The sequence below is a fragment of the Phocoena phocoena genome, chromosome 21 (genome assembly GCF_963924675.1).
Source record: "Phocoena phocoena chromosome 21, mPhoPho1.1, whole genome shotgun sequence".
NCBI lineage: Eukaryota > Metazoa > Chordata > Mammalia > Artiodactyla > Phocoenidae > Phocoena > Phocoena phocoena.
In genome coordinates this window covers 26,937,693-26,951,933 of record NC_089239.1, presented here as the reverse complement: position 1 = coordinate 26,951,933, position 14,241 = coordinate 26,937,693, and the positions used below count along the sequence as shown (strand labels likewise).

Here is a 14,241-nt window from a genome sequence, read left to right as displayed (position 1 = left end):
AGAGAGTGCTCCTAAATTTTACAGACTGAGTTATCATAATGTCTTTAAAAGCATGTCATTCAGAAATAAGTTGAGTCAGTGAGGAGAACATAGAAAATTTGAATCACTGTGACAAATATTGAGATAAGCATCTGACCACACCCTGCCCAGGTCACCCTTGTCCTCATAATGTGTGTGAACACATTGGTGTAATAATGAGGAATTAATGAACTAACCACTCATTCATTCATTCGTGTATTACTTTATTTATTCACCAACCAATATTGAACCCCTTCCTCCTGTGCTCCTGATCAGTGCTGGCGTTGGGGATCCAGTGCTAATAAGGCAGACGTTGCCCGGTCTTCATGAAAGTTATGGGGAAACATATGCCATTCACCTAGAATCTCCTTGTCTCTGTCTGCCTCCTCTGGACGGCCCACCTGGTGAGGACCCTGGTCTGCTTCCCTGCAGCTCCGGGATATGTCCTTCACCTTCCCTGGGGTGACGCCCACCTCTGAGGTCTTCAGCTCCTGCTTGACGCCCTGCGGTCTCCACTCCCCTCCACCAGCCACTCTTGGGAAGGTGCACTGCATCCCGCTTCACCTTCAGTCGGCAAAGTTGAACCGGAACGTGCTGCTCCGTTCCCACAGCTGATCTTTCCATCTTCACTTCCCTGCCTGTGTCGGTTCTTAGTGCTTTACTGGGGCGTCTAGGCTGTCACTGTTCTCCCTTCTATTGGTTCCTCCTAAATTCCCTATACTTCTTTTCTGTCTTCAGCCATTTTATCCTTAAAATCAAGTCTCTTTCCACGTGCTAAGCTCCCTGGCCCATGTGCTTCCTGCATCGCATCTGCCCAGCATCCTCTGGTGAGAAGGAGACGCGTAAACCAAGAGCTTCTTCCCAGTGACTGTGGGACCCCCACCCTCACGTAGCTGAGCTACAGTCACTTATTTTGCCAGGGAACTCTGGGTCCCATTCACCTCATTTTCAAACCTTCACCCCTTTGCTCGTCTCCTCTTTGGGGCAGTGGATGATCTGGAGTCTTCATTCACAAAGATAAACCTGTCAGAAGGATTTCCTTCCACTTCCTCCAGGAGACATCATTCTGTTTCTTTACTCCTGTTAGCTTGGGATAGTCATGCCTTCTCCCAAGCAAGGCTGGTCCTATCATGGATATGCCCCCGGCTGCTGGGACCTTGCCTGGTGTGCCCTCATCTTGTTTCATTTTCACCCTTTCCTCTGACTCCTCACTCCTTGTACACAGATGCTCAAATCACAATTTAAGATAAATACATACAACAACCCTTTGCCACCTTTGAGCATCCTGTTTTTCTCCTTCATCTAGAACATGTTTTGGGCTTGCTGTGTGCGTTTCCTCACCTCCAAATCATCCTGCAGCCCCCTGGTTTGTTTCTGCCCCCATCACCTCGGTTTCACCGCTCTTGTCACGGTCAAAAATAAGCCATGAGTCTCAATCAACACACACCTTTTCGTGGTTCTGGCAAGTGGCCTCCTGCAGAAGTTCAGTGCATCTGACACTTTCCACCTTGTTGAAATATTATTTTCCCTGGATTTTCACAACTGTCCCTCCAATCCTTCCTGCCTTGCCAGTCTCTCTGTTGTCTCCTGCAGTCTCACCTTCCTCTTCCTGGTTTCCTTGGGACCTGGTCTTAAGTCATCTGCTCTCTCTATTCACTGTCTCTCTGAGCAATGTTCTTTCTTCCCTGGGTGTGGACAAAGATCCAGAAGGTCATCACTTCAAAACTCTCTATTCGGAGCTCACACCTGTCTTGTGAAGCTCTAAGGGGCCAAATACATAAATTCGTTTGAACATCTTGCAGACATGTCAAAATTGGCATGTCCGGGTCTATCCCGTCACCACATCCGATCCAATCCAGACCCAGCCTCCAACAAGACCTCGTGTGGCTGCTCTTATCTTGCATTTCCCCTTCATCACACAAGCCCACATCTGCTGGGTCTCACCCACACCAGACCCTGTCTAAAGGGCTGCTCAGAGGAGGGTGATCGTATTGAACCTGCGTTTGAGAAAAGCCACGTTGGCCAAGAGCCAATCTAATCAAGCTAAGCCCCCCACGTAAAAAGTCCTTCTCCAGTTTCTGACTGGAGAATAAAATCCTGTTACATGACCCCCGACTGATTGACGTGGGGCTCCCGTGTATCTGCCCATCCTCACCCACTCCTTCCACCTGGCTTCTAAGGATTTTTTTCTCCTGTTTTCAGACCTTCACTTGCAAAGTGCCTTCTGTCCAGGACTCTGTCCCCCTGTTCACTGCCTGCTATTCCTGTCCATTTCCCGAGTGGCAATTAAACACCACTCCTTGTAGGAGGATTCTCTGAGCCCAAAGAATAAATAAGAACCCATTTTATATCATTTTTACACTTCCCCCTCTATAATGTTCACCACTAGTTATTTTTATAACTTTTTGGCTGTTACTGAATATCCTGGTATTCAGAAGTCAGATATTTTACACTAGTTACTGCATTTATCTCTACCTCACTTTTGACACTTAAAAGTATTTTGTCTTTTGTTTTCTAGTTTCTTGTGTATGTGTCTATATTTTCTGCTTATTTCTTTTTTTTTGGTTATTGGTTCTAGTGAGACTGAATTTCCTAAATTATTGATTTTTTAAATATTTTAATATATCAATAAAAATATTGATATTTTAAATATTTAATATTTTTAATATTTAATAAAATATTTCTGATTTTTAAATAATTTCCTAAATTATTGATTTTTCTAATATTCAGTCTTTAGGATGGTTCCAATTACAAGAGCAACCACCCAGTAGATGTGTGTTGAATTGAATTTTAAAAGTGACTTAAAACTTGTCTTTGGACTTCCCTGGTGGCGCAGTGGTTAAGAATCCACGTGCCAATGCAGGGGGCACGGGTTTGAGCCCTGGTCCGGGAAGATCCCACATGCCGCGGAGCAGCTAAGCCCGTGTGCCACAACTACTGAGCCTGCACTCTACAGCCCTTGAACCACAACTGCTGAGCCCATGTGCCACAACTACTGAAGCCCGTGTGCCTAGAGCCCGTGCTCCGCAACAAGAGAAGCCACCGCAGTGAGAAGCCGGCACACCGCAATGAAGAGCAGCCCCCGCTTGCCTTAACTAGAGAAACCCTGAGTACAGCAACAAGGACCCAACGCAACCAAAAATAAATAAATAAATTTTAAAAAAAGAACTTGTCCTCCCCAGATAACTCACGTTCTCATTAAGGTGATTAAAAAAGAAATTTGAGGTGCATATTCGAGTAATATGCTTGGAAGCATTTAGCAGTATTAAAGAGAATATAAACTGTCCATATTTAGCAATCCTATCGGAGTGGAAGTGGAAAAAATACATATATATAATATATAATATTATATATATAATATACAACATATGTATATAGTATATATTATATATTGTATTATATATAAATATATATTATATTTTTATGTATATAATTTTAAGCATTATAAGACTCACTTAAACTATAGTAAACTGCATAATCCTGTAACAGAAAACTCTCAAAAGTATATGCACATATGCACACACATGTAATATTATATAATTTTTAGAACAGGCATCACAGAGGCACTGTTTTTCTACCCATGAAAGATAACATGGCTTGGGGCTAAGCCCCATCTTAACAGCTCTGTGAACAGGCATGTGCACAAGTTTCATGGACTTAGGTTAAATGAGGGCACCATACTCTTTTTACCACCCACAGTTTTGATGAGGACTGCTCTCAAAAGTAAGGAACACAAAAGCACTTTGATTTATCAGTTTTCCCAAATATAAGGGGCTGCTATTATTTATTCTCAGTTCTAGAGATATATTGACTCCAGGGAAGTATTATGTGATAAATGACACAGTCTGCAGCTCTCAGATTAGATCTCCTCAACTCCTTGGCCTCCTGTTTCACACTACTCAATTCACACTGGCAAAAGTAAGATTCTCCTGACACTTGCTTGGCAGGAAGCCTCCAGATAGTGCAGTTTTGATTTAGAGGCAGGAAAAGATAGTAAACAGGTTAACTGTCACTTGACCACACTAACGTTATGATACCAGATACTTGCATGGCTGCAACCACCTGAGGTTTCTGTAACATGTTGAAGTTGTTAATCGTGCACTTATTATCAGCAGAGAATAGGTGGATTTGCAGAATGTTTAGTGAAAACTGTGATAGTCATCTTTTTCTCCCCTCAAGTCTGTCTTGTGTCAGTACACAGATTTTTATCTTTTGTACTTATTAAAAGCTGAGAATCAATTTAACAGTGACGACTAATGTGATAGATGTTTAGAACAGGATCTATGGAGGGTGAGGTTTTCCTTTGATTGTGACTTTAGATATAAAGAAACTAAAACCTCTTTGAATAACTGAATGAAGGATTCTTCACTGTTATGAGGATGCAAAACATAGGATTTTATGATGCATTCAAAGTGTAAATATCTGTGTTACTAAATAGATATAAAGTGTTTTTAAAGTAACTCTAAAGTCTAAAGTATTTTTAGATCTTCAGACATACTTAGTTTCCCATAGATTCTATATTTGGCATGATGAAAATAGAAGTGCTAATTAGTATTTTTTCTCAGAGTATTTGCAATTCCTTTATAAAGGAGGAAGTTAACTTAGTTCCCAGTGCAGTCCTTGGAACTTAACTGACACAAGTGACTGAAGTACTGTTGTGAACACTAGTAGTCTGTTATATTTTTATGTCTTTTAAAATTTTCCAAGTGCATTCTCTTACATGGTCTAATTTTTACAACTATGTGGTATGCAGATATCAAAAATATAGTTGTATAACTAGCAAACAAATATTAGAACATTTATTTACAAGAAATAGAAAAATTATTTGACTTACAGAAATTGCCTAAATTGGACATGTATTATATACCACTAATGTTCTCTTTCCAATAATTGATTATGAGGATCTTTGAAATCATTTAAAAAGTTAATTTAAAACAATTTAAACAAGTTAATTTTAAAAATCCAATGTTATACAGATAGAGGACTCAGATCTTACTATAAGCAGCAGAAAAAGTATAAGGACGATTATTACAAAAAAATAAGTGACTCCTGAATTTGAAAATGAAAATGTGTAGGATGAGGGGATTTATTGTCTAGTTTAATAGCTGCAATATAAATAGCTCTTGAATGATTATATTTTGATTTAATTAGCATGAAATATGGGACTCAACTTTTTTGCTTTAATGGAATTCACATTCCCTGTTGTGCAGAATCAAAGTGATTGATTTATTTCTGTTCCATATTGAAGTTTTTCTTAAATTGTAGAACTCAATTTACACTTACGTTTGATAGTCTACTATAATGACATATTTTCATAGCTATTAAGTGTTTATTCAGTACAAAGACCATGAAAGCAAATGTTCCACTTTTGAAACATTGTTACAGAGGATGCTTGAGTAACAGATCATAAAGGGTATTTAGTATTTTCGTATACTAACATCACTCTCTCTGTCTGCACAAGTGTTTTAATGCCTGTGGTCCCGCTGTCAAACTAAAATCTTTCACGCCTTCTGAGGCTTCAGCGTTCCTGTCTGAGGAATCTTGGCCTCTAATTTGTTCCCTCTGGCCCGCAGTAATAGCATTAATGAAGCCTCTTGGTAAATAGTTAATTGTGTTCATGAGAAAGGACTTCTCGTCTGATTTCGTATTTTTTTATTCCGAAAGAAAGAGTCATTTTCCTCAGGAATGAGTGACAATATATAGTGTGCATCTTCAGATTTGCCAGTATATATCCATAATTTCACAATCCTGAAGCCCGTGTTGCTTTCTGTCATGAAGGAACATGAGAAATAACACGATTCCTGTGTTGAATCCTGATATTGTTTCATTCCTTTGAATTTTGAAATTAAACACGTGTATACACATACATTCATATCATAAAAATAGTTTTAAATCTAAAATGATTTGTATTCATTGTATGCAATTCAAGTGAATACTGCAACTCAGACATATATTTGTGCATATATATATAAACCTTTATAATTAAACTTTTTCTTTAGAAGTACTTGTAAATTCACATGCTCTTGTGAGGAGTAAAACAGAGAGATCCTGTGAACCCTTAGGAAGTCCCCTCCAGGGGTAACATCTTGCAAAACTAGAGCACAAATCACAGCCAGAATATCGACAATGATCAGTCAATATGCAGAACACCCATCACCAAAAGGGTCCCTCAGGTTGTCCTTTTATAGCCACACCCACTTCCCTCCTGCCACCACCCTATCCTTAACCCTGGCAACCTCTAATCTGTTCTCTATTTACATGACTTTGCCATTCCAACAATGTTATATGAAAGGAATCCTGTAAGGTGTAGTCTCCCTTTTTTCACTCAGAGTAGTTCTGTGGAGATTCACTGGGGCTGTTGTGTGTCCCCTCGGTTTATTCCTTTGTGTTGTGGAGTAGTATTCCATAGACTGGATATACCAGCTTGTTTAGTCATTCACCCACTGAAGGACATCTAGGTTATTTCTAGTTTGGGACCATTATGAATAAAGCTGCCATAAACATTCATGTACAAGTTTTTGTGTGAACATAAGTTTTCATTTATCTGGGATAAATGCCCAGAAGTATAATTTCTGGGTTGAATGGCAATTGAATGTTTAGATTTTAATGGCCAAATAATTTCCCAGAGTGGCCGTACCATCTTACATTAACACCAACCATGCCTAAGTGATTCCTTTTCTCTGCATCCTCACCATCATTTGATGTTGTCTATATATGTGATATTATTAGCTGCACTAATAGGTATGTAGTGATATCTCTTTGCATTTCCCTAATGGCTAATGATTTTGAACATCTTTTCACGTACTTATTTGCCATCTGTACATTCTCTTCAGTGACATGCATTTTCATGCCTTTTGCCTGTTTTTTGGTTGGGTATTTTCATGTTTTTATTTTATTTTTTTGCATCTTCAGCATTCTCAATATATTTTAGATACTAGTCCTTTGTCAGATATGTGGCTTTTAAACTTTTTCTCTTGGTCTTTAGCTTGTCTATTCATCCTATTAACAAAGTCTTTCTTGGAGAAAATTTTTAAAATTTTGATGAAGTTTATTAATTTTTGCTTTTTATAGAACATGCTCATGTTGTCATGTCCTTGCCTAGCCTTAAATCCCAAAGATTTTCTCCTAAAAGTTTTATAGTTTTACCTTTTGTATTTAAATGTGATCAACTGTGAAAGAACTTTTGTGTAAGATATGAGACTTGTGTCAAGGCTCTTTCCCCAGCACTGTGTGTTACTGTTGAAGCCCACGAGAGGGATTTGTGCAATGTGCATTTGAGCAGCCAGCAGCTCTGCTCTTGATCTCGGAAGATCTCAGAAGACTCCATGTCTCCATTTCCTGAAGCACTTTGTCATTGTCAGAAAGGAGAGGAGGAATGTCGACTGAATGAAGTGGAACTTGGTAGAATTCATACTTACTTTCTTTAATTTGTGGTCTGGGATTGAGTGGAAGCACCGTTGGATGACTTGAGGTTCCTCTTTTCTGTGTTTCCTAAACCTTTTCCAGCCACCAAAGCGCTGATGCACATGTGACAGAGTTCTGACGGCCAGTTCAGGTCTATCCTGTCAAATACGTCAGTGACCCTCCAGAATGAGATTTCCCTATTCAGTGCTATGATCTAACCCAAAAGAGCAACTTTTCAGAGAAAATGATAACCTGCCCACGTGCATAAAGAGTTAATTCAGTTTTCTTAACTCAAGAACATGAGAACTTAATATGCAGGTTAAGATCTGACTGTTAGATATCTCTGCTTCTGATATGGAGCGTATTGGTGTCGCTTTATATGTTTTTCCATATACGTGGTAAGCATTCTCTCTGTGGAGGTTATGTTATGAAAGGGTGTTTTAAGATAATAAATGTACACTAAGCAAACTTCTATGAACTAATAACGCAGTTGATAAGTATACTTATTTTTTTTTTTAAAAAAAGGGACTTACCACATAAATGCACACTTCTTTATCTTTACTCACTTTGACCCTGAAATGTATTGTCCACTCCACAACTCATCCATAAAAGGCAATGTGGTATCCATCTCCCTTCCAGGGCTTGAATACTGCTGAGTTGCTGCCCGGCTGCTCAACATCCGGCTCTCGATAAATATACTTTTAAATGATGTTTAAAAACATGCAGGGGGGCTTCCCTGGTGGCGCAGTGGTTGAGAGTCCGCCTGCCGATGCAGGGGACGCAGGTTCGTGCCCCGGTCTGGGAAGGTCGCACATGCCGCAGAGCGACTGGGCCCGTGAGCCATGGCCGCTGAGCCTGCGCGTCCGGAGCCTGTGCTCCGCAATGGGAGAGGCCACGACAGTGAGACGCCCGCGTACCGCAAAAAAAAAAAAAAAAAAAAAACATGCAGGGGCTTCCCTGGTGACACAGTAGTTAAGAATCCACCTGCCAATTCAGGGGACACGGATTCAAGCCCTGGTCCGGGAAGATCCCACATGCTGCGGAGCAACTAAGCCTGTGTGCCACAACTCCTGAAGCCCCCGCACCTAGAGCCCGTGCTCCGCAACAAGAGAAGCCACAGCAGTGAGACTCCCACGCACCGCAACAAAGAGTAGCCCCCGCTCGCTGCAACCAGAGAAAGCCCGCACACAGCAACGAAGACCCAACACAGCAGAAAATAAATAAATAAATTTATTTTAAAAAATAAAAAACATGCAAGGAGGACTTGACACATTTAATAGGACGTGTCCCAAATGCACAATTTTTAAGAATAGAGAAAGAACACAACTCTGCATATTATTTTAATATGTATATATTCCGTAAAGTCTCCAGTGTCAAAAATGACTTTATCCCATTGGAAATAAATTTGTGTACATTGCAATTCTTATGATACAATGGTTCTCCACCACCATCGCTGCCTCTTGCAAACAAAAACATCAGGTCCGTGGCTCTCACGCTAAGTGGAGCACAGGTTCAGATCGCTCAAGTCCATCGCTCTGGATTCAGAGACAAAGAGTAGCGATGTCCCTTAGATGCCACTGGGCCTGTGGAAGGTTCTTTGTGACTTGAAATAGTCCAGGGAACCCCTGGGGAAATTGAAAAATACAATACCCATCACCTCAGGAATAGTATCTTCTTTTTCTAAGGTGATAGAGGGATAAGACTGATGCAACTAAAAATATTGTTTTCCTTTTTATGGCAATAAACTGGAATGATTCAGTCACCAAAATCCCATTTGAAGAAAAAAACGTTTAAGAGAAAATTGAGTGCGAGAAACATGTGGCATATAAAAGAAAACAATCATAGAAAGGAAATGATTGTATGCCTCATCCATAACTTTGTATGACCCTGAAGGTGAAAAAGCAATTTCTGACCCCAAAGAAATGTCTTTGGTTGGGGGCTTTCATATTAGTCTCCAAATAAGCTTTATTGCCTTTACCAGAAAACATCTTTACACAATCTGTAACTAGGGGAAAATAAAATGGCATTTATTTCAAGGACCCAACCAATGTATTTCCCACTGCATTTTTAAAAATGGTTTTGTCTTCCCTAAAGTCGTCTTATTGTTTTTGTATTTTTAATCCAATCTAGATTACCCTAAGAACTTTTTATTTTATAACTTTTTAATGGCATGCTGTATTATTATTATTACAGATATGCCAAATGGAAATTTGCTTTAGAAGTAGAAACTTCTTTCAAAACTGAATTAAACCTCATACCATTAATGGACATATAACCCTTAGTACAAGCCTGTGTTTTATATACTGATATTCTGTGGATCTTTATTTGGAAGGGTTTGAAGAAATTTGTTGAGAAAAACATGCTCTATAATAACAGACATTTAGAATACACTGGATTAAACTTTTTTTTTTTTTTAGTTTCTTTACTGTAGGGCTTCTTTGAGCCTTTAATCCCTGATGTACAGCGGGGATCTACAACAGGGAGCTAGAGTATACAGTATTTGCCCATCTTGTTTGACCAAACACCTTTAATAACCTATAGAAAAGTGTTCTACAGAACACTTGTTTTTGCAAGGCTCATATGTCTGTTGAAATTCTTATTCATGTACAAAATCTGTGCATCTTTGTGTAAAGCTTTTTTATTGAGTAATGTGTGTGTTTGCTTTTAATGAATACTGAATAAAAATTCGGAAAGAGAAGTAATAAAACATACCTTTGTTTTAAAAATTACAATGAGACTTACCTATGATCTCCTTGACTTTTCGTCTAAAGGTTTATTTTTAAATTATTTTAATACTACATACTTATTTATCATATAAATATTTCTATGGGTGTTTACTAAGAATACCACTGTTTAATAATAGACAATTAACTGTTTTAATACTATATATTTAATTTTTCATTATTTAAATGCTATATTAAATTAATTCTCACTTGGAAATGAATATGTAATCATCCATGTGCCCACTTGCTTGAGGAAAGAATTACGTTTATTTGGGGGATGTGAAATTCAGTCCAATGGCCAAGATTGTAAATGTGCAATAGGATTTACTTATTTTTTTTCTGGAGTCTAGAGAAATCTCAGCAAAGGTAGAGCACAGGTAGAGCTTAGATTCTTTAATTACTCAAATAGTGAACTCAAGATCGTTTGTAAGATACTAGTTCAGTGGAAGCAGCATTTTGTTGCCTAGGTGATGGCCATGATGGGCTATGATTCTGCTGATTGAATACTATAATTGCTGTTCTATATTATAAAAATTTGTGGCTTATGGGTGTGACACTTCTGAGTTTCTAACTAGAAGCTTTGTGTCCTTGGGTCCATTCTGCATTCTACTGCTGTCCAGGTCTTCTTTTGGGAAAACGTGCTTACTTTCCACCCTGCATTCTAATCTTTGCATCTGATGGGAGGAGAGTGGAAACTAAAAGAATCTTCCTCAATGACTCTGATATGGCATTTCCTGCTCTCTTCCCATTGAAAAAATTACACGGAAGCCCAAAAGCTTCCTTTCTTTTTGATATCTACTGAGAATTCTGCTTCCAAGTAAAATTCCCCTACTCAGAACACTAATAATAATAACAAGGATGACAGGTATGATAAGCCAGCCATCATGCTGTGGGATTAAAACAGAACTGAAATGTCTGCAGTGTCCAGTATTACAGTAAAGTATGTTATCTGAAAACACATCCACTGAAAATATGTCAAAGGTGTTGGATACAATTATTTTTAGCCTTTTAAAATGTATCACTGAAACTGCAAGAACATGAGGAATCCTGAGAGTCACCAAAATAATGTGAAATGCAGAAAGGCCATGAAGTTCAGAAGTTGGCTTTGCCCTGGGAGCATCTGTCAGTTGGTCCCTGGTGACACTGAGCTTCCATTTTGAGAGTCTGTGGGCTGAAAGAATAGGAAACAAGGTCTAAGATCTTTCCAATATTGGAAATGTAATTGGAGACCCTCATATACTGCTAGAACTCCAAAGGGGGGATGTCCTACTCTCACTATAAGGGAGAATAGATAGATGGTAGAGATAGATAGATAATAGATAGATATAGATAGATAGATAATAGATAGGTGATAGATAGATAATAGATGATAGATAATAGATAATAGATGATAGATAGATAATAGATATATGATAGATGATAGATACATGATAGATGATAGATACATGATAGATGATAGATAATAGATAGATAATAGATAAGAGAGAGACAAATATGGATATAGATAAAGGTATAGAAACAGACACAGATATAGACAACTCATAACCACAAGCAGGTTTCAAACTAGCTTATAGATGAATTCATGCCATTTCTGTGGCCCAAAATGCCTCAACAGAGATTTTTTTTTTAAAGAGGTAGAAGGCTTCTTGTGTTCCAGGCACATGGTAAAGTCATGGTAAAGTCAAATGAGAATCCCCTCTGGATAAACATACCTTCAAAACAATTATTGCAAGTGAAGTTCCAAAAACAGAAATGCAAATTCAAAACTCAGAGGCACTTTAGATTACATGAGATATTGGAATTATTATCAGATCAGACTGTAAGAGTTTAAAAAATAAAAGAGAATAAAAATATGAGTAGGGAACAATATGCTGTATAAATGGCCAAAGATATTTGAACAAAATGCTAACTAACAGAAAAGCACAATGAAAGAAAGTTTAAAACTCAACATAATAAAATAATAAATTTGATGCAGATGGAGAGAAGATTGTGATAGGAAGATAGTCTAAAACACTACCCAGAAGATGGAACAAAGATAAAAAAATGATTTAAAAATGAAAAGTTGAGACAGAAGATAGAGACATTTGTCAAATTTTAATTCATAAGAGAGGAACAGAGATAATAGGAGAGAACTGATATTTGACAAGATAGTGGCTTAATCCTCAGATTCAAAACTTCAAATGATTCCAAGCAGGGTTAATAAAAGGAGGTTCATACATAGACATAATATTGTAAAACTTTTATTTCCTTAGAAATAAAGAAAATTCGTACATAGACATCATATCGTGAAATGTTAGGACATCAAAGACAAAAAGATGATCTTAGAGTCGTTTCAGACTGTGAGATTAAGTAGGAAAACTGGAAGGCAGAAGAAGTGGGATAATTTCTTAACAGTATTTAGGGGAAAATAAGGACAACAACAGCTATCCTAAACTATAAACTTGGTAAAAATATTCTTTGGGATTAAAGGAGTATTAAAAGTATCTTTAAAGAACTAAAGGTGGTTTTGGACAAAACAGTTTAAGAGAGTTTAGTTCATCTTAGCTGGTTGTGAAGTGGGAAGGCACTGACCAAAGGGAATTTATCCTATTTTGTTTTCCTCAAGGTTCCTTGAGATTGGTATTCTTAAATTATTTAAATTGTGGCATGTATTTTCATTAAAATATTGTCAATGAGACGATCAAAGGGGAATGTGTGTGTACGTGCATAGTATGATACAGAAATCCTTAATATATTCCATAATTGGTTGAATTTTCATGAAGATTTTGCTAGAATCTGTTCAAAGGAAGCATAATCAAGATGCATGCTATTGAATGTATTCTTGAGGGAAAAAAAAGCTTCTTTTCTTACGTTCATATGTGGACAAGTGATTCATTAACGCGGATCAAGAGAGCTTCAGCCCACGAGGGCTCTACATCTATAAGAGTGCTGGGATCGTGTTTCCAGTCATTGATGTGATGTTGTCCCTTCTTTCTAGCATCCATCGCGTCCACCTGCAACGACCCAGGTATACCTCAAAATGGCACCCGCTATGGGGACAGCAGAGAGCCAGGAGATACCATCACTTTCCAGTGTGACCCTGGGTACCAGCTCCAAGGACAAGCGAAAATCACTTGTGTGCGGCTGAATAACCGATTCTTTTGGCAACCAGACCCTCCTACGTGCATAGGTATAGTGCAACAGAACATAGGAATTTTATATTTCTGAAGGAATGCATGTTATCATTAAAATTGCTCTGTGTGTGTATTATTCTTCAGCAGTATTTCTCAAGAGTTTCTTGCATGCCCTCTGGTTCCCCGAGATTATATTGAAATTTTATTACAAACCTTTAAACTTTACTTTATTAGGTGAGGTAAAGGAAGTAGTTTACTTAATGTATGGTAATTGACATTTATCTAACATTTCCTATCCTTAAGAAATCTCATAAAAATACGGATCAATCAAATTACTGTAATTTAAAATTCTGTGTGGCTGAAAATTCATAACTCTACCATTGTCGTTCTCATTTTTAATATAGAAACGTGCCCTTAAGCAAAACCTACTCAATAAAAAGGTGTGTTCTCTTTTTTAGAAGATTCTTCTGTAATAGCAGTACATTTTTAATAGAATCCTAAAAACTAGAAATTACACTGTTTATGTCAATATAAAGATAAAAGGAGAGACTTCTTTCTAAAATTTACTAGAATTTTATAATTTGACCTTATTAAAGAGAAAACAATTTGCGTGCAGACTTTAGTTTGAATAACCAATATCCAAGATAGTCTATCACAAATATGGTTTTAGGGCAAGACATATTTATATATAAAATAGTAATTACATGTAGATTGTCCCTTCAGTCAATTAAATATTTTACCATAAATACCTCTGTATGGTATCACATCTTAATTTTTAAAGGAAACTTAATTTTAATGAACTGTCACAGGATAATTTGTACTTCCTTATAATCTGTTTGAAAAATATAAAATTAATCTGCAAAGACAGGAAGTGATAATGAAGTGATACGCACATAGTTAATGGGCCATTTTGCATCAGGTGACCTTGAGGGAATTTTGTGACTTAAAATGATTTTTAATTGTCATAAGGGATTCACAGTGGT

At 37.7% G+C, this 14,241-nt stretch overlaps 1 protein-coding gene across 1 annotated transcript in view; it reads left to right on the top strand.

The window, feature by feature from the left end:
* Positions 1 to 14,241, top strand: part of CSMD1 (CUB and Sushi multiple domains 1) — a 1,433,388-nt gene that overhangs the window by 1,196,548 nt on the left and 222,599 nt on the right. Inside the window, exon 27 of the mRNA XM_065899861.1 lies at positions 13,123 to 13,314. Within this exon, the coding sequence (XP_065755933.1) occupies positions 13,123 to 13,314 (192 nt within the window). The remainder of the gene's footprint in view (positions 1 to 13,122; positions 13,315 to 14,241) is intronic.